This window comes from Tasmannia lanceolata, unplaced genomic scaffold, assembly GCF_043159265.1.
Source record: "Tasmannia lanceolata isolate RefF3 unplaced genomic scaffold, GAP_Taslan_0.1 ptg000013l, whole genome shotgun sequence".
Classification (NCBI taxonomy): Eukaryota; Viridiplantae; Streptophyta; class Magnoliopsida; order Canellales; family Winteraceae; genus Tasmannia; species Tasmannia lanceolata.
In genome coordinates this window covers 18,510,522-18,536,749 of record NW_027518690.1, presented here as the reverse complement: position 1 = coordinate 18,536,749, position 26,228 = coordinate 18,510,522, and the positions used below count along the sequence as shown (strand labels likewise).

General features: G+C 37.8%; 1 protein-coding gene across 1 annotated transcript in view; it reads right to left on the bottom strand.

Moving 5' to 3' along the window:
* Positions 1-26,228, bottom strand: part of LOC143889922 (ADP-ribosylation factor GTPase-activating protein AGD3-like) — a 105,407-nt gene that overhangs the window by 5,570 nt on the left and 73,609 nt on the right. The window contains exons 15-18 of the mRNA XM_077394324.1: positions 15,593-15,937; positions 10,244-10,389; positions 9,998-10,094; positions 4,319-4,812 (exon numbers count right to left, since the gene is read on the bottom strand). Of these exons, the coding sequence (XP_077250439.1) occupies positions 4,319-4,812; positions 9,998-10,094; positions 10,244-10,389; positions 15,593-15,937 (1,082 nt within the window). The remainder of the gene's footprint in view (positions 1-4,318; positions 4,813-9,997; positions 10,095-10,243; positions 10,390-15,592; positions 15,938-26,228) is intronic.

The window sequence follows — 26,228 nt, the reverse complement described above, 5'->3', positions numbered from 1 at the left end:
CTTCTATATAAGAAATAGCAAATAGGGCGCATTCAAAATTGGTATTAATTGGACTAGAAAAACCCCTTGAAACCCATGGAGGTGGATGGGAGGTGGAAAACAAAAAAATAAGAGGCAGGGGGATTGGTTTTGCTCATCCTGTGCTTATTATAATTTCAAATGGAGGAATAGGTGTCGATGGTGCCTTCAGAGGAAGAGGGTTTCATCATCCTCAGTTTATCGCCCGGTGGCTGTGGTTCAGGACGAAACTACAAAGTTTGATCAGTGGTGGAGACAGGGGGGATTGGTCCTGCTCGTCCTGTAATTATTCCAATTTTAAACGACGGACTAAATGTCGTTGTTGTCACCAGGATCGAAAACAAAACCCTTCATATCCATTCCCCACCATATCAGGGGCTGGAGGCCTGATAGTTCTGGAATCTAATCCATGGCCTGATTCTGAGGTAATTTCACCCTCTCTGGTAGAAGATGGATCTCTGTCAATCTCTATTTCTGGAAAGGAGGTAAAAACAAGAATGGATTCTTTAAAGGCATGTCTGGTGGGTAGAAGGAATGATTCGCCTGGTTCCCTTCAGGACCTTTGGGAGTGGGCCAGAAAGTCCTCGAATTCTCCCACGCTTCCTTGCCCTTGTTTGCTCTCCAATGAGAAGATCCTTTTTGTTTTTTATTCCGAAGAGGTGGCCTCAAGGATTTTGGATTTGGGATTCGAAATCTAGGGAATCTTCCTATCGTCTCTTTCCCCTTGGTCCCCAGATTACACTCAGGGCTCCGAGACATTATGGGTTAATTTTCGGGATTCCATTACATGTGTGGGCCTCATCGACGGTTGAAGCCCTGGGAAATCCTTTTGGGCAGGTGATGGAAGTTAAAATGGAGGGTCTCCATAATCAATGTATGTGCTTTGTATCAGCTAAAATCTATGCTCCACGATGGAAGTTTTCTTCCTCTGTGAAGCTTCAGATTTCCAACCATTGTTACATAGTTGGAGTCTCTATTCAGGGTTCCAGAGGCCCCGATTTGGCCCCTGGAGTTGGTCAGAAAGTACCTTCGTTGATTGCCCTACCGGTGAATAGGTTGCCGGTGCCTCCCCTTGAGATTTAGACCAGACGGCCAGTTGGCACACTGGACCCCCATCGTCAGGATTCAAAATTCAAATTTTCAAGGGTTAGATTTGGAAATTTGCACGGCTCGTTTTCCAGCCTGGTCTGAAAGGACATCTGAATTTCAAATCAGGGTCGCGAGAGCAGGGTCCTGGATTAGCTTGGAATAATAGATTGAGTGTTGAGTTATCTATGCCCAGATTTAATCGAGATCCTGGAAATTTTTGTCAGTCCTTAGAAGAAGGTGGGCCCTTATACGTGGCAGGTTCGGTATAAGAGCAAGCTTCTGGGGCTGTCTTTCTTCCTGACAATTGGATTTGTTTGATGATTCTGGCGTCTTTCTTTTGTGCAGCTGTCAAAAAGAGGTTGTGCATTGGTGTAAAAAGTGTAAAAGGATATCTTAGAAGATTGAGTAGACTTGTCAGACCCTGGAGTTTTAAAAGTTGTTTTTTTTCCTGGGGAAGTCAAATGGCCTTATGGAATTTTGCTTACGGGGGCTGTATTAATGTGTAGCTGCTGAAAGGTAATGATGGAGGTGATTGAGAAGTGTAAAAGACATTTGTTTTTTCGGAGTTGGGCGGCGGCTCCTATATTGAAGGAAGAAAAAATGGGGTTTATTTTACCACAAAAGAAAAGAACCAAGGACAAGTATCTCACTGAAAATGGATGCCCAAGATAGGGACTCATATGATACCCCCCTCCCCTTCGTCTCCAATTTGCAGGAAGCGCCCCTTGGAGGTGCTAGAAATTGAGGAGGTTTTATCAACTGTAAAAGTTATGGTCTACAATGAAAAATTGGCGTCTGTGTCCTTACCAACCCCAAGAGAAAAAATATAGTGGAATTCTTTTAAAGAGGCAGCCAATAGAAGGCCGGCTACATTCTTCGAAATTTCAGGTACGCGTAATGTGAAGGAATCCCACTTGCCATTAAATAACACCCTCTGTTCATCAAGCTTCTTGGAGATGAAAGGAAAGAACGGTCCCTTCATTGGGAAGAAAAGAGGGTGGCAGGGATTAAGAGATTAGAGGCTTTGATTAGCAGGAAACGAGTTGCCAGCGTTGAGGATCGAAAGGAGGATGATTCCACGGACTCCTTGGTTGAGGAGCAACTAGAAAATGAAATTGAATGTCTTATTTTGGATCTTAGGAAGTGTGCTGATTAGAAGGGAAGCTTTATTTTTTGGCCTTGCACAGATGCATGGATTATTGGAGTTTTTTGGGGTTTACGTCTGATTGCATTATCTCTGTGGGGTATGGTATATATTTGGGTTACTAGTTGGAGGAGGATTTGTGTTTAGGTTGACCATAGGAATCGTTGGGACTATATAGGGTACATAGGTAATGGTGGAATATAATCTCGCCTTTGTCTTGAATTGGTCCGGTTAAGTGTCCTTCTTCTGGTTCTGGGTATGCTCAGTCCAATTTACTGGTATCTTGTAATGCAGGACGGGACCCCTGGTCCTTAATGCCTTTCTAATATCAATGAAAATTGTCATCTCTCAAAAAAAAAGATCATGGTGGTAGCAACTCATCTTCATGTTAACATGGTACCAGAACAAATTGATCTTGGATTCCAAGAAGAAGACTACGATTTAAGTTTTCGTTATGTTATCCCTTTTTAATTCTTCTTCGTCTTTCTCTTGCCTTCTCGATTGTTGGGGTCTTGTGATCAAAAGGACACTACCTTCTCTAGTTTCTGAGTCATTGAGACCTTCACCATATATCACGAATCTTACCATCTCCGCTTACAAAGTAGTTGAGACCTAACCCTAATTCATCAAAGAATACCTAAATCCTTATCCTTCCCATCTGAAAACCTTAAACCTAAACCTCATCCATAAAAAATAACCCAAAACCCTAATCCTACCTTTGACAATCCTACCATCAAAACCCGAATCCCATCATCTATTCAAGACCCTAATTTCCACAATCCCACCCATGTGAACATTATTCCCACCAAACTCTAATATCGCATACCCTAACCTTACCAAACACTAAATCTTGAAAAACCTAATCCTGCCGGATACACATTAGTTCATGTGGCTTCAGCAAGCCTTGAATTATGATCAACAAAAATCACAGTACTGCAACAAAAGGATAACAATTTATTGGGGAAGATAAGTTTTGACATGCATAAAATGTAGAAAAATAATAATAATAATAACAATAAGGGAAATGATTTCAGCGCTCCAATGTTTTGATAAACATGAACAAGCGCTCCACTTGTTTGTCGTGTAGTATTTAAGGGCTTTAAGAGCTTTTTGAGAACCGTAATATTCCTCTGACAGCCCGTTAAATACTAAATGACAAAAGTTGGAGTGCATGTTTATCAAAACATTGAAGCGAAGAAATCATTTCCCAAATAATAATAATAATAATAATTGTTAACTTACCAACTTCTCCAAAAGCTTAAGCTGTTGGAGAAAGGCGTTATTTATCTTTTATACTTTAACACTCCCCTGCACGTGTGGCCCACTTGGCAAACACGTGGCACATGTGGTCCCACTTTGGGCCAACCATCGCATGTGGATTTTTGCTATCCGGGAGGTTTGAACTCGAGACCTTTGGCTCTAGGCGTTATTTATCTTTTATACTTTAACACTCCCCCGCACGTGTGGCCCACTTGGCACATGTGGTCCCACTTTGGGCCGACCATTGCATGTGGATTTTCGCTATCTGGGAGGTTTGAACTCGAGACCTTTGGCTCTGATACCATGTTAACTAACCAAATTCTCCAAAAGCTTAAGCTTTTGGAGAAGTTGGTAAGTTAACATGGTTTTGGAGAAGTTGGCAAGTTAACATGGTATCATGTTAAATTACCAACTTCTCCAAAAGCTTAAGCTGCTGGAGAAAGGCGTTATTTATCTTTTATACTTTAACAATAAGAATAATAAACTCAGGGGCGCCCCTGTAAAAGTTTGATGAAAGGGTGCCCCCACTGGTTGAATGTCACCAAAGTGCATTTATAATAGCACAAAGTCAAAGAACATAAAATGCACTTTGGTGAAGTGCAACCAATGGGGGCATCCTGTCATCTAATTTTTGCAAGGGTACCCTTGAGTCTAGCATTCCTCGAATAATAATATTTACATCTAGGTAACTAATAATATGTTCAAAGCTTGAGAAGAATCATCGAAGACATTGGGAAAAAAAATGTTTCTTTAAAGAAAATGAATGGTTTTGAAGCCATGATGGATTATGATGATATTGAAACTAACCTACTGAGAAGAAGTTTGGAGAATACAGTCCTGCCTCGAATAATACTATGGTGGAGTGGTGTTTGGCCTTTCGAATCAGTAGCATTTATGTTGGCACCGTACTGTAAGAGGAGCTCTATCATGCCTATATCTGAAGTCTGGCATGCAAGATGAAGGAGGGAGCATCCCTCACATTCCTCCACCTCGTACCGGTCCTCACTTGTGCTCAGAGAGCTTGTGGCAGAGGCCTTGTGCAAGGAATCCCCTGCCAAGCTACTGGACTTGCGTGAAAACACAGAGGCCGGATGGTCTTGCAAAAGCATCACTTTTGCTAGAGTTAAGGACGTGCTAAATGGTGCCTGCTCCTGCCCAGAATTGACATCGGCATCAGAATCAACTATGCAACGGTACACTGCTTTCTTGTCATTGACACGAACACTGTCCCACATCTGTTGGGCCACCGACACAAGATGATGATCTGCCTTTTGCTTGCGAACAAAAAGCTTTTCTGCATACTGGAAACATTGACAACATATTTCAGAGATAGTTCCCTTAGTGAATGAATTATTAGGGTTTAACTTGCACATATCTACAGAGAGCAACTCAAAAAAAAAGTCAAGGGGAGAAATAAAATACTAGTTAGCAAAAAAATTAGGATATAAATTATCAAAGAAAAATTCATATCAAAACAATTAAAAGTACATATGAAAATGAAAATCCAAAAAATTCAGAGATCGCAAACAATAAATAGTTCAATATTAAAACATGGATGAGAGTAGTATGGCACAAGACAGTCAATTCCGAGTAATAAATATGTAACTACAATGAGAAGGATGAAACTCATAAGACCACAGCCACTTTGCTTTTAGCCAACAAATACCAGGAGTTATGGGATCTTAGATTTATATAAATGGGAATTTATTGTTTTTCAGTCATGTGCTTAGACTCACGTATGATGTTGTGATTTGAGATGGTGTATGAAGAAGTATTTAACTGCTGTGCAAGCTCTACGCTTCTGTAATATATATATATATATATATATATATATATATATATATATATATATATAGAGAGAGAGAGAGAGAGAGAGAGAGAAAACATTTCCTACACACTTGTGTAGGTAAGTTACCTACACACTAGCTTAAAATACAGTGGGGGCCCACATTGTTTGGGTGATCCAAACCATTCATTTGAATGGTCCTCACAGAGATAGGGTGTCCACAAAAAATCAGATCCATAGGATCATCCCAACCCTACGATTTGTGGAGGTAAAATGGACGTGTATAAACCTTCACAAATTGGTCCATTTTTTGCCTCCATAGTTTGAATGGTTGGGATGATCCTATGGATCTGATTTTTTGTGGACACCCTATCTATGTGAGGACCATTCAAATGAATGGTTTGGATCACCCAAACAATGTGGGCCCCCACTGTATTTTAAGCTAGTGTGTAGGTAACTTACCTACACAAGTGTGTAGGAAATGTTCTCTCATATATATATATATATATATATATATATATATATATGAGAAAACGGTTCCTACACATATGTGTAGCGAGTTCTCTACACACTAGCTTAAAATACAGTGGGGGCCCACATTGTTTGGGTGATCCAAGCCATCCATTTTAAAGGCCCTCACATAGATAGGGTGTCTACAAAAAATCAGATCCATAGGATCATCCCAACCCTGCGATTTGTGGAGGTAAAATGGATGTCTTTAAACCTTCACAAACTAGTCTATTTTTTGCCTCCACAGTTCGAATGGTTAGGATGATCCTATGGATTTGATTTTTTGTGGACACCCTATCTATGTGAGGGCCTTAAAAATGAATGGTTTGGATCACCCAAATAATGTGGCCCCCACTGTATTTTAAGCTACTGTGTAGATAACTTATCTACACATATGTGTAGGAACCGTTTTCTCATATATATATATATATATATATATATATATATATATATATATATATAGAGAGAGAGAGAGAGAGAGAGAGAGAATAAAGGGTTCTTGCGCTCGAGCACAGAAACAAGGATGGGCCACATTTGGGTTGGGGCGGGGCGGAAGGGGGGGGGGGGGGATCCAAAGCATTCATTTGATGGGCCCTTTCATGGATAGGGTGTCCATCAAAAATCAGCTCCATTGGATCACCATAGGGTGTCCATTTGTGGGGTGAAAATGGGCGGATTTGTGGACAAACAGTATCTGTCCATTTTCTCCCCCACAAATGTACACCCTAAGAGGGTCCAATGAAGCTGATTTTTGGTACACCCTCCATCCATGATGGGGCCTGTCAAATGAATGCTTAGGATCACCCCCCCCAATGTGGCCCCACGCCTGTTTCCACCACTCGAGCGCAGATAAACTATTTGCGCTCGAGCGCAGGAACCCTGCGCAGGAACCCTTTTCTCATATATATATATATATATATATATATATATATATATATATATATATATATAGAGAGAGAGAGAGAGAGAGAGAGAGAGAGAGAGAGAAACATGGACACCCAGTGTCTGTCCATTTTCCCCTCCACCTTTGATTGGGTTCATGTTTCTGCCCATTTTTCCCCTTCACAAATGGCAGGGTTAGGATGATCCTATAGGGCTGATTTTTGGTACACACCCTATCCATGGAAGGGCCTTCCAAATGAATGCTTTGGATCCCCCAAAAATGTGGCCCCCCTATGGTTTGTGACTTACAAACTAGAAAAAAGTATTTTTAAGGCAGACTTGTCAAGTATCTTATGGCTGGAGCCATGAAGGTGCCGATCAGGTTGAGCTTTGAGTTAGGCAAGCCTTGAATTTTGTTGACTGTCAAGAAAGGCAACTGGATGAGATTGGCATTGAGAAGGCCTTGAGTTTTGTTGAGGATTCTTTTCTTTCTTTTCCTTGGGGCCATCTCATCTGCCTTTCTTGTGCTCTCTGTTCTTTTTTTTTATTGCATACTTCGTTTTAGGGATAGGTAAACAAAAACAAAACACTAATGCAGAAAAATCACAAACTAGGAAAAAAAAGAGCTCTCTAAGTTTTTCTTTACATTTTGACAGCTTGATATTTTTTAATGGGAAATGATATTCCACTCCCTGTTCAAGCATTTTCACCTCCTTTGTTTGTTTACTATAAATTATTGCATTTCCACCACCTTATATTGGACTTTTCTTGAAAATGAAGTCAGGAAAAGACAAATAAAAGGGGGGTCGAAATGCTAGGATTTGCGGAAATATCACTTCCCTTTTTATTTCTTATAACATAAAGAAGTTTGTTTATATCTTATAAAATATAAAAGCATGATAAGAAACAAAAAAATAATCCTATCTTATAAATGAAATGTTAAAGTAATGATCTGCAGATACAAATAGTGGGTTAAAGCTAGAAACTTAGTGGCTAAACCTTAATGAATCAATACAAAGAGAAGGAATTAACAGCCTCACATGCATATAGGGGTGTAAACGGATCGAATTCGGAGCGGATATGGCTATATCCGAATTCGATTACAGTATACACTATTCGAATTCGGATTCGACGGATATTTAATATCTATTACCGAATTCGTATCCGTCGGATATTGTTCGAATTCGGATATTATTCGTATCCGTTTATCCGGTAAATTCGAATATTTTATTGCAGCACTTTATCTTTTTTCTCCTACTTACTCGAATGAATTTTCCAAACCCTAAAACTAGAACTCTACATTCTCTTCACAAAATTAACTCTCAAACCCTAAAATATATGAGATCCTCTTCTTCCTTTTAAAACAAAGGCAGAGAGAGAGAGGGAGGCGATGGGGATGGGGATGGATGATATTGTTGGTAGTGATCTTTGGGTTTTTCCTTTTTTTTTGTATATGATGGAATGGGTTTGGGTTATTTTGATGGAATGGGTTTGGGCTATTTTTGTTTTTATTTTTATTTTTCTAAAAAGAATATTCACTTTTTTTATAGAAACAAAAGATAGTGTGTCATTACTAAAAATAAATATTAATGATATTATTAATAATAAATAAAAAGGATTTACTTCTCGGATTCGGATGTTAAACGGATCGGATATACCATTTACCAAATTCGCATCCGCTAAGAGCCGGATATCTCATAAACGGATTCGGATAATATCCGCTTGAAACGGATTCGGATAATATTCGCTTTAAACGGATTCGGATGCGGACGGTAATCGAATTTCCGAATATCCATTTACACCCCTACATGCATAGTTACATACAGGCATGTAAATACAGACGCGCGTGTGCAAGCATGTGTGAAATAGTCAAGCATAACAATACAAATCTTTTCAAAAAAAAAAAAAAGCATAGCAATACAAATTCCAAAAACCAATTTTTTACCATTTAAGCCTTTTGACCATTTTATAGCTTTTTGAATGGCATTTTATTACTTTAATACCCACCCACCCACCCCCCCCCCCAAAAAAAAAAAAAAACCCCAAATTTAAAACAAAAAACGAACGAGAGCTATAAAAAGTAAAAACAAATCAAATGCCCTATTTTAATCACTTCTTCATAACTCTTATACTCAGCTTCTAGAGATGTTTTTTTGTCGAACTTTGTGTCCTGCTTCTACTTCCAAAGCATTCAAACTTGATTTTTATTTGTATTATTTATAGCTAGCAATTTGGTATGAAGAATAGTTATTTTCATTGAGGTCATGCCCTAAACCTCATAGTACTTAGTTAGTTAGTCCCATGAAGAGTCAATTTAATGCATATGGTAGATGTTTTAAGTGGTAAAATGCGGCTTCTTGTTAAATTTGATTAATATAATGGTTTCTTATGTTTTTTTTTTCTAAATATTTTATTTATTTTTATTTTTTATTTTTAAAAATATCTGGTTGTAATACCTTTCCAAAAGAAAAAACTGAAACAGACGGAACACAGGTATGTCCCGTCCCATGTCCCGTCTCACTGAGCAAAATGAAACACTGAATGGAACTATATTCATAACTAAGGTTGAGACACCTTTTGAATGAGTTGCATCTTAGATCTGATTCAAGAGTTCTTTGCTATGAAAATCAATAGGCAATTAAGGTTTCTCAGAAACCAACACCCATGCTTGGACAAAATACGTAGAGATCAAATATCATTTGTCGAAGAGAAACTGGAGTGGTGAAGTGCTTCCTCTAGATGTATCCAGCAGTGATCAAGTGGCATGTGTATTGACAAAGGGAGCTTAGTGAAATATTCATAAGCACAGATTGGAAACCCGATCATGTTCCAAGGAAAACAAGAACTGTAAAGGAGGGGGACAGTTAGAAAAGTTGTGTATTATTAATGTGGTTGAATACCATTCATTAAGAGTATTTTTTTTAATGATTCATTAAGAGTATTTTAGTCATTTGTTGTTTTGATTTAGATAATTCAAAACAATGCTTAAACAAATGCAATGTATAGAAAATGGATTTCTCCCTCCATATGAGTTCTCCATCTCTCTCTCGTTGTTTTCACATAGACATGGCATCGTAAATATAGCATGACCCAACACATTAACAATGTGTAATAAGCATCCAAGGGGTAACAAACACATGCTCTTTGGACATGTAAATGGCCTAGTATTTAGTTTTCTACTCGGCCAGTGAGGCAGCATAGCATTTATATGATCTACTCAGCCATATGATGCTGTTGTCAATTAAAAAGGAGAAGAAACTTCATGGAACAACCAAGAGAAGAAAAAAAGATTTTTATTTGTGAAATACCTTGGCTTGAATGAACTTCTCTTTTATCGAAATTGGATCATAGTGATTAGGTTTGCTCACGAATATCTGCGGTTGTTTTTTATTGAGCGTAGAGAAACTGCATCACACAGATGTTGAGGAGGTAAATTGTTAGTGACTTCCTATGAGGACAACCCATTTTTTAAAAAAATTTGAAGGACTACAAAAGGATTCTCAAATTACTAAAATATGAATAATTCCCATGCATGCTCATTTAATTATAGTTACCTTGCAGGGATGTCATCAGTTTTTAAGTTATTTGCTGAGTACAATAGCTCCTCCCAAATCGAATTGACATATGTATTTCCCAGTGACTGAAACAAATTTATAACAGAAGGTTCCCATACTTTTACGTCAAGTGTCAGCGACCTTACCTGCAGAGATAAATTACAAGATAACATCACTAATTTGAAACATGGTCAGCCCCACAAGCTGAAAGAATGAGCAGACACAAAAGGAAGGTGACAAGAGTATACTGGCATCCATATTGACAATACCATCAAGAGAAATTATTCATATATTGCAAAGTAAATCAAGACTATATCAACACTTCAGCTTTGGATGATATCAGCTTTTGTGATAACAAACAAAATAATTGAAACATTATTATTCAAAAAAATAAATAAATAATTGACACAATGAAGTGTGATTCAAACAGAAAATCCAACCCCTCATACATGGAGATTATAATCTCCGTATCAAGCTAATAAAGAATAATAGACAAATCATTTCATTGTTTTTTGGGAAAATCATTAAAAAAAATGAAAAGTTTATGCGAAATTGTGAACAAAGGGTATTGATTTGAAATTTATAAAAAAGGTGTTGTCAGGTGAGAGAAGATGGCTTTTAGGATTAATATACCCCTCCTACCTCTTTTTTCTCTCCACCTTTTTGCACCTATCCCTATGCACTTATTACCTTCTCACCTACCACCTTCTTCTTCCTCAAGACTTTTCTAACGTGGAAAACTCTAGGAAGGGTTTTGAAGGTTGCCATTTACAACAAGGTTTGGTAATCATGAGGGTTTATTCATGATAAACTTATCGAAGCAGTGTTACAAAATACAAAGAAAATGAATTTTGAGCTTAAAACTGAATTTTGTTGTTTTCCCCATTTTCAAGATAAATCCATTTTCTTTGCATTTTTTATTCTTAAACATCAAAATCAAGCTTCAATTTATGGTTGCCTGCATGACACTAAGATCACAATGTATATCTCTATTATCCTTCGAATTTTTACTCAATTTGAAAATAAAAATCTTTGGAATTATCCCTATTCTACTGGCTTCCGTCGGAAGTTCGAACAAAACTTCGGACTTCTGAGTCGGACTTCCGACCAAACGTTCGGACTTCCGACGGAAGACAGTCAAATTTTGTAGTTCGGTAATTGTCATATGTAAGTGCATCATTTTGGTATTTTTTTCGTAATTTTAATACTTTGCTTCCATTTTTTCGTAATTTTTCATTTAAAACTTAGCACTTCAGCTACAAATCCGTAATGATTACTATTTTTTGCAAGTAATGATTACTATTTTTTGCAATTATGCTTTTGCTAGCCACCTTTGCACCCATATTACTTCTGCCAATCTTTGCATCAAAGGATGGGCCACAAGCCGAGAAGTTGCCTCGGCAAAGGTGGCTAGCAAATTCCCATACAAAAATAGGGAAATGTTATCCACACTACTGTATTTTGATGAGGGCACTCCTCATTTAATTAAAAGTACCGTATGGCCCCCCATAGGATGATCCAAAGCATCAATTAGATGGGCCACAGCCTAAATTGGTTGTGTCCCAAAAATCATTTCCATAGGTTGATCCTAACCCTCCTATCTATAGAGGGTTAGGACCAACCCTCTAACATTCTGATCAGAGGGTTAGGATAAACCTACGGAAATGCTTTTTGGGGCACAACCTATTTAGGCTGTGGCCCATCTAATGGACGGTTTGGATCATCCTATGGTGCGGGCCATACCGTACTTTTAATAAAGTGAGGAGTGTCCTCATCAAAATATGGTAGTGCGGATAACATTTCCCAAAAACATCTTAAAAAATACGGCAAAAATCCGGATGACACGCGGGTCGACCCGGCCAGTACGGGCCCGGCATGGGAACCACATTTTCTACCCTGGAACCACTAAGGAACCAAATTTTATACCTCGGAACCACTAGGGAACCACATTTTATACCCCGGAACCACTAGGGAACCACATTTTCTAACCCGGAACCACTAGAGAACCACATTTCATACGCCGGAACCACTACGGAACCACATTTTATACCTCGGAACCACTATGGAACCACATTTTATACCTCGGAACCACTAGGGAACGACATTTTATACCCTCGAACCACTACTGAACCACATTTTATGCCTCGGAACCATTAGGGAACCACATTTTCTACCCCAGAACCACTAGGGAAACACATTTTATACCTCGAAACCACTAAGGAACCACATTTTCTACTCCGGAACCACTAGGGAACCACATTTTCTACTCCAGGACCACTAGGGAACCATATTTTCCACTCTGGAACCACTAGGGAACCACATTTTATACCCCGGAACCACTAGGGAACCATATTTTTTACCTCGGAACCACTACGGAACCACATTCTACACTCCGGAACCACTACGGAACCACATTTTATACCCCGGAACCACTACGGAACCACATTTTATACCTCAGAACCACTAGGGAACCACATTTTATACCCCGAAACCACTAGGGAGCCACATTTTCTACTCCGGAACCACTAGGGAACCACATTTTATACACCGGAACCACTAGGGAACCACATTTTATACCCCAAAACTACTAGGGAACCACATTTTCTACCCCGGAATCACATTTTATACCTCGGAACCACTAGGGAACCACATTTTATACCCCGGAACCATTAGGGAACCACATTTTATACCCCGAAACCATTAGGAGGGGTATATTTGTCCTAAAAGCCATCTTCTCTCACCTGACAACACCTTTTTTATAATTTTCAAATCACTACCCTTTGCTCACAATTTCGCATAGACTTTGCATTTTTTTAATGATTTTCCATTGTTTTTTCTCTCTTTTCTTGTCTTCTTAAGAATTGAGTGAACACCATTTAATTGACAGACTTAGAAGTTAGAACTCATTGAACTTAAAATTTGTGTTTTACTAAATACAACTAGCAACAAGAGGCATCACCAACATCAACTAATAAACAATAAAAGCCATCTGAGACATTTCAGAAGGCAGGCAACCCATGATTTTTTTCCAATGCAAGAAATATTTTTTGCCGGAATAAAAAAAATCAAATTACATATTGAAGTAAAATGTCTAGTCTATATACATCTTCTCTAGCTATAGTATGTTAACTTGATGGCCAGCACTAATGTCTGCAAGATACTTTATTATCACTAAAAAGTTCAATATCGCATCTATGATGGATGCTAACCTCCACATACCTGTACTTAGTCTTCAATGCCCAAGAATTTATATTGTGGAAACCCATTCCACTTACACCTTCTAAAAAGGAAAGGCCAGGATCAATATTTCAGTTGACAATTCCCATATTTTTTCCCTAAAGGTGACAATATCATTGCTGAAATTACACAACGATTTAAGATTGCCCAATCGATACAGTATATATACATATCTAGCTAGAGAATCCAATAACTTGTTGGTCACAGTCACACACCAAAAAAAAAAGGACAGAAAAAAACCTCAACATCACTGAGATCAATATCTCATCTATGATGACACAATAACATCCATGGCTCCAAACTTCTTTTTTTTGCATCTAAACAGTTACATCTTTGAATCATCTTTCACTGGTAATGTTTTACGTTTTTTTTCAAGGTTTTATACATGTATAAGAGTATTTTGGGGAGTTCACTTGTAATGTTAAGTCACTTAAGTGAACTCAAGAGACGAATATCCATCTTTGGTTTTCACCCTTTAAGCAAATAATAAGAACATGTCTGTGGGTTGGGTTTTCCAAGTTCCAACTTCACAAACACAATTCCTCTCCCTTACTTTCCTTTTCCTCTCTTCCTCTTCTCCTCCTATATGGCTATATTTTCTTTTATTTTCTCACCTCGATCCTCCATCACTTCTCTCTTTTTTTTTCTTTTGTCTCTAAGTTGTTTTATATCAAAAGATGGTGTAGATCATGGTATCAGAGCAGGTTTTGATTCAGATCTAGATCGGAAGCCTAAAACTCTAGATCTCACTTTTTTTCTCATCATCTTGGGCAGTTGTGATGATAATGGACAGCAAGTAGGAGTATCCTTCAACAGTTAAGATGTGTAGTAGTACTTCTATTATTGGTTGTCTATGATGTTATTTATGTGATACATTTGAACTTTACTTATGGAAGGAGAAACCGAGAAACAATTACGATTGGTGAGATTAAGAAACTAGGAATCACATTCATGGAAGTGGTCGTAATGACCTCCCAAGATTGATGATTACCATGGTTATACGTAACAGAATGAACTACTTGGAATGGCCTCAATCGGCTAGGATATTTATTGATAGGCGAAGAAAGTTGGGTTACATAACTGAGAAGGCTAACAAACCCAAAGAAAATGACCCATCCCATGATGATTAGGACAGCGACAATCTCACCGTGATGGCTACACTCTTGCATTTGGTAGAGCCAAGCATAAGTATAAGTATACTTTTTGACAACAAGAACAGATATATGGGAAACAGTAGCTCAAACGTTTTCTCAATGGGAAGATCTAACCAGAATGTATCAAGTGCATAGAGAGATTATGCATGTGCAGCAAAGGAACTCATCTATTGAAGATTACTTTGGAGTTTGGACTTCTGAGGCAATGGGAGGAACTTGAACAGGATACAACATCCATAGTATCATTCTTTAATAAAAAAATTTGAATGGTAAGAAGATTTTATTAAAAAGAGATAGACCGAGTAGGTCTAAAACATAGTACAATAGAGTAGCTCGACCACATCTGAGACCAATTAAGGCGGAAGAAAATCAAACATTTCAATACTCTCTGGATACCCCTTCTCTAGCTAACCTATCCGCTTCATCATTAGCGAAGCACAATACATGATGAACAGACAAAGTTGCACGCCCACCCAGTTGTGGAGCTCATCGAAAAGAGAAGCAAATCTCCAAGATAAACTCTCTAAATTAATGCAATAATGCATAATTACTTCAACTGAGCATGTCCTTCAATCCAGAAACTAGTATATCATCGCACATAAACAAAGGTTACCTTCTGATAACAGATTAACCTTGTCTTTAGAAAGCTATTAGATGGAATTTAAATTAAAAAAGGCATTGCCATAATCCAAAAACAATAAGGGTAATCGTACAATCAACTCGAAGTGGCTCGAAAGGACAACACAAAATAAGAAGCCCCATCAGTCAATGATAAAATAACACAAGTTTGCAGCAGCATGCATAGATAGGACTAGACATTACCCTAGGCATTCCCTCATTTGATGCCTTTGTCATTATTCAATGATACAATTCAAGGTTTTGGAAAAACCTAAAAGAATAAATAGCAGATAAAACAAAGACAAAAATAGCATATCAAATACTTTGTGCCCAAATTTACCTTTGATATATGTACACCAAGATTTCGATGAACACCAGAACATTCAATACAAACAAGAATACCGAGGTTTAAGGATGCCCAATCTGGCTCAGGAGCACCACAATCAGCACATCTGTCATTTCCGCACACTCTTCTTAATACATCGATTGGCTTCTCATGCTTTACACTGAACCGATGTTGTTGTGAACTTCTTGATGAACGTTCATGATGTCCAGCAATCAAGTTCCTCTCTGAGGTGTTTTCTTCAAATGCTGAATGATCAAAATCAGAACTGCCGAAAGAACTACTCTCACTGGCAGTACGTTGATGATTACTTCCACTTATAGGACTGCCACCAGGGAAACGCTGAAACAAAATAGAATAAGAATCATAAAAAAAAAATCTTGGAAAGCTAATTGACATACTACTGTTGAACAAAAAGATAAAAGAAAATAAAAGAGCTAATGGCTATGATTTCTGGACTGTAACAACCACCCTAAAATCTCTCCCTTTTATTTTATTAAATAAATTGTGTAATATAAAATTGGTCATTCGCAATCCCAGTAAGGGATACACGCATGACAGGAGATGCCAACTTTGGCTTGAGTGGAGACCCAAAAGTAGGGATCTCTACGCAATAAACCTTGATTTTTGGCAAACCCCAAATAGGAATCCATATAAATATAAAATAAAATGTCTACAGGTTGTCACACCTCCCAAGTTGGTAGGTCAATTCAGATAATGATAACTTAAAGGGGAAAATACTAGAAAAGAGGATATAAAGGAGGGAAGATATGGGAAAAATACTAAAAAAGGGAGATTTGCCAAATCCCCAAAAAAATTCTAGTCGTGCACAACTCGCAAGGAGCGTGCGCACGGCAATTATTTACCCAATTTCTCCTTGGGCGCCACCTTGTGGGCCCCATATTATAAAGAAAATCTTTAATGCCTAAAATTAAATAGAGAAAAAAAAATAATGTATTCTAGGCAAACCTAAAGAATAGAAATAAATAAATAGGGGATAACAATAAAGGAGATTTAGTAGGAATAGGAAGTTAGCATGATTTGGGAATCTCTGATATATATATATATATATATATATATATATATATATATATATATATATATGAGAAAACGGTTCCTACACATATGTGTAGATAAGTTATCTACACTAGCTTAAAATACAGTGGGGGCCACATTATTTGGGTGATCCAAACCATTCATTTTTAAGGCCCTCACATAGATAGGGTGTCCTCAAAAAATCAGATCCATAGGATCATCCTAACCATTCGAACTGTGGAGGCAAAAAATGGACTAATTTGTGAAGGTTTAAAGACATCCATTTTACCTCCACAAATCGTAGGGTTGGGATGATCCTGTGGATCTGATTTTTTGTAGACACCCTATATATGTGAGGGCCTTTAAAATGGATGGCTTGGATCACCCAAACAATGTGGGCCCCCACTGTATTTTAAGCTAGTGTGTAGAGAACTCTCTACACATGTGTAGGAACGTTCTCTCTCTCTCTCTCTCTCTCTCTCTCTCTCTCTCTCTCTCTCTATATATATATATATATATATATATATATATATATATATATATATATATATATAGAGAGAGAGAGAGAGGGAGGAAACAGTTCCTACGCTCGAGCGCAAATAAGCTTATATGTGCTCGAGTGCAGGAAACATGGTGGGTCCACAATTTTTGGGTGATCCTAAGCATTCATTTGAAAGGCCCCATCATGTATGGGTTGTGCACCAAAAATCAGCTCCATTGGATCAACCTAACCCTTCCATTTGTGGGGTGAAAAAATGGGCAAATTTGTGGACAAACAGTATCTGTCCATTTTCTCACCCACAAATGGACACTCTAAGATGATCGAATGGAGCCGAGTTTTAGTCCACACCCCATCCATAATGGAGCCTTTCAAATGAATGCTTAGGATCACCCAAAAAAATGTGGGCCCAACCTTGTTTCCTGCACTCGAGCACATATAAGCTATCTAAGCTCAAGCGCAGGAACTGTTTACTTATATATATATATATATATATATGGGAAAATGGACAGACACTGTGTCTGTCCATTTTCCCCTCCAACTTTGATTGGGTTAGGATAATCATATAGGGCTGATTTTTGGTACACACCCTATCCATGGAAGGGCCTTCCAAATGAATGCTTTAGATCCCCCAAAAAATGCGGCCCCCCTATGCTTTGGATCCCATGCACATATAGCTTATCTGTGCAGCTGCACATACTTTACTCTCTCTCTCTCTCTCTCTCTCTCTCTCTCTCTCTCTCTCTCTCTCTCTCTATATAGATATATATATATATATATGAGGAAATGGTTTGTGTGCAGCTGCACAGATAGCTTATCTGTGCATGGCTGCCACAAACCATGGGGGGGCCACATTTTTTAGGGATTCAAAGCATTCATTTGGAAGGCCCTTCCATGGATAGGGTGTGTACCAAAAATCAGTCCTATAGGATCATCCTAACCCAATCAAAGTTGGAGGGGAAAATGGACCGACACTGTTTCTGAGCATTTTTTTCCCTCCACAAATGGCAGGGTTAGGATGATCCTAAAGGGCTGATTTTTGGTACACACCCTATCCATGGAAGGGCCTTCCAAATGAATGCTTTGGATCCCCCAGAAAATGTGCCCCCCCCCATGGTTTGTGGCAGCCATGCACAGATAGCTTAACTGTGCAGCTGCACACAAACCATGATCTCACATATATATATATATATTTTACACCCCCCTACGAAGCACGCGTACTCTCCGGAGGCCCATGCACCCGTGTGGGGTGCGAGGGGTACTCCCTGGGTGCGTACGGTACGCACCCAAACATCCGGTATGCACCCAAACATCATCGAGAGGATGAGGGCGCGCCCTTCACTCTCTGGTCCTTTTTTTATAAATCCTTGTTGTTGATCATCTTCAACATGGAGATAAGATCAATTAGGGGCCGTTTGGATACGCAGATTTTAGAATCTTAAATTTCCTCAAAATCGTAGTTGCGAGACGAGAAAGGGAGACCGACCATATCGCTTCTCCGGAGGAGACCGATAAAATCGTAGTTGGGAGATGAGAGAAGGAGACCGACAATTAAATTTCACTATTTAATTTTTTTAAATTTTTATAAATATAAAATAAAATGTAAAAATATATTATATTCAACGCAACCCCAACGTACTCGTATCCTTTTTTTTTTTAAAAACATGTATCCACGTACCCGTATAGTGTCGTACCTGCACCCCGTACCCGTATCTGTGCTTCATATCTCCCCTCCCTCGTGCAAAATTTGGACGCCCCAAACGAAAGAGGGAGAGGGAGAATCGAGAGCCGAGAGAGAGGAAGTCGAGGGAGAGAAAAAGAGTCGAGAGTGGGAGAGAGAAAGAAAGAAACAAAAGAAAGAAAAAAGAAAAGAAGGAAGAAAGGGAAGAAAGAGTGTGGATTCGTGTCTTGTTTCAAGCTCTTTGATCATCCTTCGGGTTTCCGCCTTTCGCAAGTACTCATCACTTTCTTATCCTTCCGACTTCAAGTTAGGATTTTCGAGTCGCGATTTGTAGACCTTTTAATTCGTAGTTTTCATTAAGATATTAGTATTCAATCTTTTCGAAGTGATCAAATTTATGTGATTCACGATTTTCGCATAGGTTTCGTGAATCATTTGTATTTTATCTTATCAGTGTTATGCATGGATCTTATTAAATGACTTTTATTTTCCCCAAATTTTCATCAGATATATGCGAACAAGATTATTTCAACAAATTTTTGAGTGGAGTATATTTAACCCTAAGTACTGTTCGATTAATCCGATATGCCCAAACTACATTGACTCAATATTCTGTTATGTGATTTCGAATGAAACCTTATGTTTCAGGTTATTTGAATCCTATGATTTTTATACGAAAAAATTTAGTTTCGACAACTCTATGAGATCAAATAAGTTATACGAGTATATAGTTACACTATGTGCTTGGTGTGTGTGTGTGTATATATATATATATATATATTCATTCTCAAACAAAGAAAGTATGGATTGGGTGGGTTCTTTCTATCTCCCTCCGGGAGGGGATAGTCAGTGTTTGGTTTTGGGATAGAAAGATGGTTGCTGAAACTGCTAACAGGGAATGGCCAGCCACAGCAATGGAAGGTTGCCCAACGCCCCAACCGCGTATATGTTGGAATAAAGTCATCTGTATCGTTCCATTACCCATTCCTTAGTCAAGTCACTCAACAATATATATATATATATATATATATATATATATATATATATATATATATATATATATAAAGAGAGAGAGAGAGAGACACACACACACACATCCATATACAATGTTTTGAAAATCGAACGATTTCCGATTTGAATCGTACGATTCAAATCGGATCGTACCTCCCACGATTCAAATCACAACATGTAATCGTTTTCCGAATAAATCGTACGCTTCAAGATTGAATCGTACGATTCTTTCTTGAATCGTACGATTCAAATTCACACCTTGTTTTTGTACTAAAAAGTGGGCCCAGCAACTTGAAATATAAGGGATTCACGACTTTTTTTTCAACTTCTCTCGACTCTGTCTTCGTGCGTCGTAACTAGGGTTTACGTGAGCCCAAAAAACCAAAAAAACGTAGCAGATTTAGGGCTTGAATCTGCTGCTGGGTTCGATCTTAAGGTTTCCTCAACAAATCGTAAGAAGAAGAAGAAGAAGAATAAGAGGTAAGCTTCTTTTTTTCTTTCTTTTTTTCAGTTTTTTCTCCTCTCCTCTTTCTTTCCTCTGCTTTTTCTTTTTTCTCCATATCTGGGAAGCACCCAAGCCCTGTTTGTTTTCGATTTTAAGAACCGATTGGACTCGAATCACAATCAGTTCTTAAAATCCACAAATGGTTCTAAGGCCCTGTTTTGGATTCACAAAACAGCAAAACAGTGTACCCTGTTTTGGATTCACAAATGGTTCTCAAAATCCAGAACAAACAGACCCTTAGTTTTGAGTCAAATATTCAATTTTTTTCTTTTTTCCCCCTTAGACTTTGTTTGTTTTGGATATTGAGAACTGATTTCGAGTCCAAGACTGATTTCTATACATAAATTTAGGGCCGAATAATCTGTTTTGGATTCACAAATGGTTCTCAAAATCCAAAACAAACAGACCCTTAGTTTTGAGTCAAATATTCAATTTTTTTCCTTTTTTTCCCCTTAGGCTCTGTTTGTTTTGGATATTGAGAACTGATTTCGAGTCCAAGACTGATTTCTAAACCCAAATTTAGGGTCGAATAATCTGTTTTGGATCCACAAAATGGTTCTCAAAATCCAAAACAAACAGACCCTTAATTTTCAGTCTAATATTCAATTTTTTTCTTAATTTTCAATCTAATATTTTCTTTTTTTCCCCCAGCCCTGTTTGTTTTGGATTTTGAGAACCGATTGGACTCCAATCAGTTCTTAAAATCGAAAATAAATAGGGATGGCTGAGCTTAAATTAATAGTCCCTGTAAATAATACTTGAGCTGTAATCCGGCTCTGTTTTTTTAGGATTTTGATAACTGATTTCAAGTCCAAAACTGATTATTAGAGCCAACTTTACTTTTAAATTTGGGTAATATGCTATGGACTCACAATCTGTTCTCAAAATCCAACACAATGTGCCATGTATCATCATTTCTTTTGTGCCATGTATTTTAGTGCTTCACTCTAAATTTTAATGTGCCATGTATCATCATTTCTTTTGTAATATGATTTTCATTTCAGCCATTGGTTTGAGAAGTTTGAAGTGTAGTATAAAGAAGGATGGTTAAAGCTAGAGAAGTGGATGTGACATGGGAGCATTGTACGACAGTCGTTCCCAATAACAAGACAAGATTACATTGTAATTATTGTGGGAAAGAGTATTCTGGAGGTGTATTTAGAATGAAGCATCATTTAGGACGTACAAAACAGAATGTAGCTACTTGTACACAAAATCCGGATGACGTTGTTGATAAATTTAAGTTACTATTGAAGGAAAATGAAGAAGAGAAGGAGAAAAGAGATGATGCAAAGTATGATGTGGGGTGGCCGGACTTCTATTATCAAGATATAGAGGAAATAGAGAATGCACGTGTTGCTAGAGAGAAGAGGAAAATGGATGATTTTGTGGTGAGGGGGGACAAAAAAACCGGCAAGCAAGCAACTATTAATCAAATTTGGAAAAAGGGGGATAGGGATAAAGTTTGCCACATAGCAAGGTTCTTTTACTCGAATGCATTGTCTTTCAACCTTGTTAAATGCCCGTTTTTTGACGCCATGGTTGAATCCATAACCCATTTTGGACATGGATTAAAAGTCCCAAGCTACCATGAGATGAGGAATACATTCCTTAAAAGAGAAGTAGAGAACATAGAGTCTATGATGGATGAATATAAGAAAGAATGGAAGAAGACGGGTTGCACGCTTATGTCAGATGGTTGGACAGATGGGGTGAATAGATCCATTACTAATTTCTTGGTTAATAGTCCAAAGGGGACAGTTTTTTTGAGATCAGTAGATACCTCTGATATCTCAAAAAATGCAGATAAGTTGTTTGCTCTACTTGATTCGGTTGTGGAAGAAGTGGGAGAGGAAAATGTAGTCCAAGTTATCACAGATAGTGCGGCTGCATATGTGAGAGCAGGGGAGTTGTTAATGGAGAAGAGAAAAAAATTATTTTGGTCTCCTTGTGCCGCTCATTGCATAGATTTGATGCTTGAAGACATTGGAAAATTACCAACCCATGCAGAGACCATCGCAAAGGCCAGGATGATCACAGTATACATTTACAATCATAGTTGGGTTTTGCATCTAATGTGCAAGCATACGAAAGGGAAATTGACAAGGCCAGCTGTGACACGTTTTGCAACGTGCTTCCTGACATTGAAGAGTCTAAGAGAGAGAAAGGCAGGCTTGATGCAGATGTTTGCCTCGGATGACTGGCAAAAAAGCCCATATTCCAAAAAAGCCGATGGGAGCAAGATATGCGGAATTGTGTTGGGCGATTCCACATTTTGGCCCAGTGTGTATTATTGTTTGAAATGCACATCCCCATTGGTGAAAATCCTACACTTAGTAGATTCAGATGAGAGGCCTGCCATAGGGTACATTTATGAGGCTATGGACCGAGCCAAAGAAGCCATTGCAAAGAATTTGGGCAACATAAAGAAGAAATATGAGCAAATTTGGAATATCATTGATGAACGTTGGGACAGACAACTTCATAGGCCCTTGCACGCAGCGGGTTACTTTTTAAATCCGCAGTTTCAGTATGAGACTTCAAATGACGTGGACATTGAAATTAAGGTGGGGCTATTGGATTGCTTAGAAAGAATGGTTCCAAGTTCAAAAGAGAGGGTGTTAATTGGTAAGCAAATTGATAAGTTCAAGAAAGCAGAAGGTCTCTTTGGACGGGAAATGGCAAAGTTAATGAGGAAAGAACAGTTACCAGGTAAATTCTTTAAGTAAAAATTTTTAATTGAATTCTTATCTTATGTATTTAAAAATATCATAATTATTTTTTGGAAAAATAGGTTTATGGTGGGACGCCTTTGGAGATGAATGTCCCGAGTTGCAAAAATTTGCAATTCGAATTGAAAGCCTGACATGTAGTGCTAGCGGTTGCGAGCGCAACTGGAGCACATTTGAGCAGATAAATGTTAGTAAGTCTACTTTTTTTATTCATATCTTTTTATTTGTATCCCTTTAATTTTTATTATTAATTTTTTTTATTTTAGATACATTCAAAACGAAGAAACCGACTCGAACAAAAGAGGATGAATGCACTTGTTTTTGTCAAATACAATCTTCAACTTCGAGTTCGCAATTCAAAGAGGAAGGACAACAAAGGATTTGATCCTATTTCGTTATCTGACATGGACTCGGACGATGAGTGGATAACGGAAAAGAATGGACCTGTGCTTCCAGAAGACACGACTTGGTTGGATATGGGTGAATGTTTTGTGGAAGAAGCTACAGGAGATGAGACAGGCGCCGGCTCCAGCCATGCGCCTCAACAAAAGAAAAGACATGATTTATTGATATTCATTCTTGTAAATGTAACAGGCGTTAGAAACCTCAACAAAAGGAAGGACAAGCGCCAATTGCAAGATGAAGAAGAATTTGGTTCTGCTTCCGACACAGATAATGGAGATGAGGGTGTTAATATTGAGGGAAGACCTACCGATGCCGATGACGAAGATAATGATGAGGATGTGAATGGGATCGACGACATCCACGATCTATATTTTATACAATCATGATATGTTTCATGTTTTGTTTTGTGGTTCATATGTGAGACTTTAAGTTTTTTTTATCTTTTTGAGATCGTTATAGAGAGAATGAATGGATTTTGCCATTTTGGTAATGAATGGTTAATTAATTTTAATCATGACAATCGGTTAAGTGGTTATCAAGCATTTCATGTTATTTATTTTAATGGTTTTGAATGGAAAATTGATAATTACTCTTTTTATTCTTATTTATAATTTTTCCTATTTTTTATTATTTTTTTCTGATTTATATATATAAATCTGAAAAATCTTACGATTTACGATTCGATACGATTCGACCCCTCTTACGATTTACGATACGATTCCTATTTTCAGAACATTGTCCATATATATATATATATATACCTTTTTGTCAGATCTGGAAGATCAGGTGATTTTATCTGCAAAACATTGGTTTTTAAAAGCCTATTAAATTAAATGATTGGTACAAGTATTTTGTGGTGCTATATGTACCTAACATGTATATAAAAATTATTCTGTCATTTCTATGAATGATTTTGGGTAATTCTATTTCAACAATAACAAACGAATGGGTTTTCTAAGTTGACTTTTTTTATGTAAGTTTCCATCCCAACAGTACCGATGATTTTATCTGCAAAACATCGGTTTTTAAAAGCCTACTAAATTAAATGATTGGTACAAGTATTTTGTGGTGCTATGTACCTAACATGTATATAGAAAATTAATCTGTCATTTCTATGAATGATTTTGGGTAATTCTATTTCAACAATAACAAACGAATGGGTTTTTCTAAGTTGACTTTTTTTATGTAAGTTTCCATCCCAATAGTACCGTGCGAAGGACTTTTTCAAGATGATTTTATATATACATGTTCCATTTCAACAGTACTACTCATTCTAATTTATTTTTGTATATATGTATATATGTATGTATGTAGGTAGGTATAGATACTTGCATATATGTAAATATGTACACTATGCTTCTTCCCATCTGTACTAAAAGACCCAATTAGATTTTTCATGTGTAAATCTATAGAAGCACACACACCCCTAGGGTTTAAATGATATTTTGGGCATAATCTATCCGACTATGCATGTACATAAAGTTTAAAGAAATATTGGGCAAAATCTACCTAATAGCACATACACATAAGGTTTTAAATAAATAATTGGGTATAATTCATCTCAGAATAACAGGGGTAAGCTTATGAGAAACTTAGGGATCGTGTGTGGCCTCGTTTTCAGGTTGGTCACTCCCCACTTTTGAATAAAGGCCCTTCAGTTCCTCGTCACTCAGGTTTGATAAGGCAAGTGATAGCTAAACTTGTTCTATATGGATTTTTTTTTTTTGAAAATTGACAAAATTTCATTAATATTAAGATAGCATTCGGGACCAGGAGTCCCATCCTGCTTTACAAAATAATAAAGGATAAAGGCACGGGCATACCCGAGACCAAATCGAAGAAGTAAAAAGTAAGAAAAGTATAATATCCTAAACTATTCCTTACTACCTTTCAACAACCTGTTTTCTTTTCAACTCCCATAACATTCTTTGTGCACCTACAACTGCACCCCTCTAGAACTGCGGCTCAAACTTGCACTGAAGTTCTGGAGCTCTGAATCAGACATGAATCTCCAAGAATGTATAGCATGGCTAAAGTATCCAATCAACGAAGTCTTTCTAGATATAGACAAGAATATAACACTTCTATTAAACATTAGCTATCTTGGTTGTGTGTCAACAGGATTTACATCAACAAACCTGCCTCCAAAAAGTTGAGGTTCTCAAAACAAACAACTAAAACCTCCGGACTAATATTGGTGAAGCTCTTCATCGTTTCGTCCAGTCAGATACTTCCTTAGGATTACTTATAGAGGCAGACTTAATCAAAACATAGCAAAACCCCAAAAGGGATGACAGAGATGCCCCAAGTGGCAAAAAACTCTCTCAAACTTATCAATTCCCTCCCATACTTAAATTGTTCTGATGACCTCTAGTACAGGTTCCAAAAAGACTCATTAAGCTACCAACTATTCAACACAGCAATCAATCTCCCTTTAATCCTGAGCCCATCTTAGAAGAAGTACTGAGCTAACATAGAAGCTAATTGCTTAAACTCCTTCCTCAGCCTTCTTTTTGGCTTCTTTTTCTCTTACCTCCTTCTCTATCGTATCTCTTGCCGCCATTGGAAGAAACATGTCTTTGGTTGCCCACACTGTTGACAAGTCATCGAACTCTTCCGAGAACGATCCATGACTCCTTAATTTTTATGAGCTATCAACAACCCATTTTGCCTTAACTTTAGGGTCTCCATTAGGCCCTTGGGGCTCCCGGCTTGCTGATCTATTTCCTGCCCTAAAATGACAGAGGTAGCAACCGTCGGAAAGT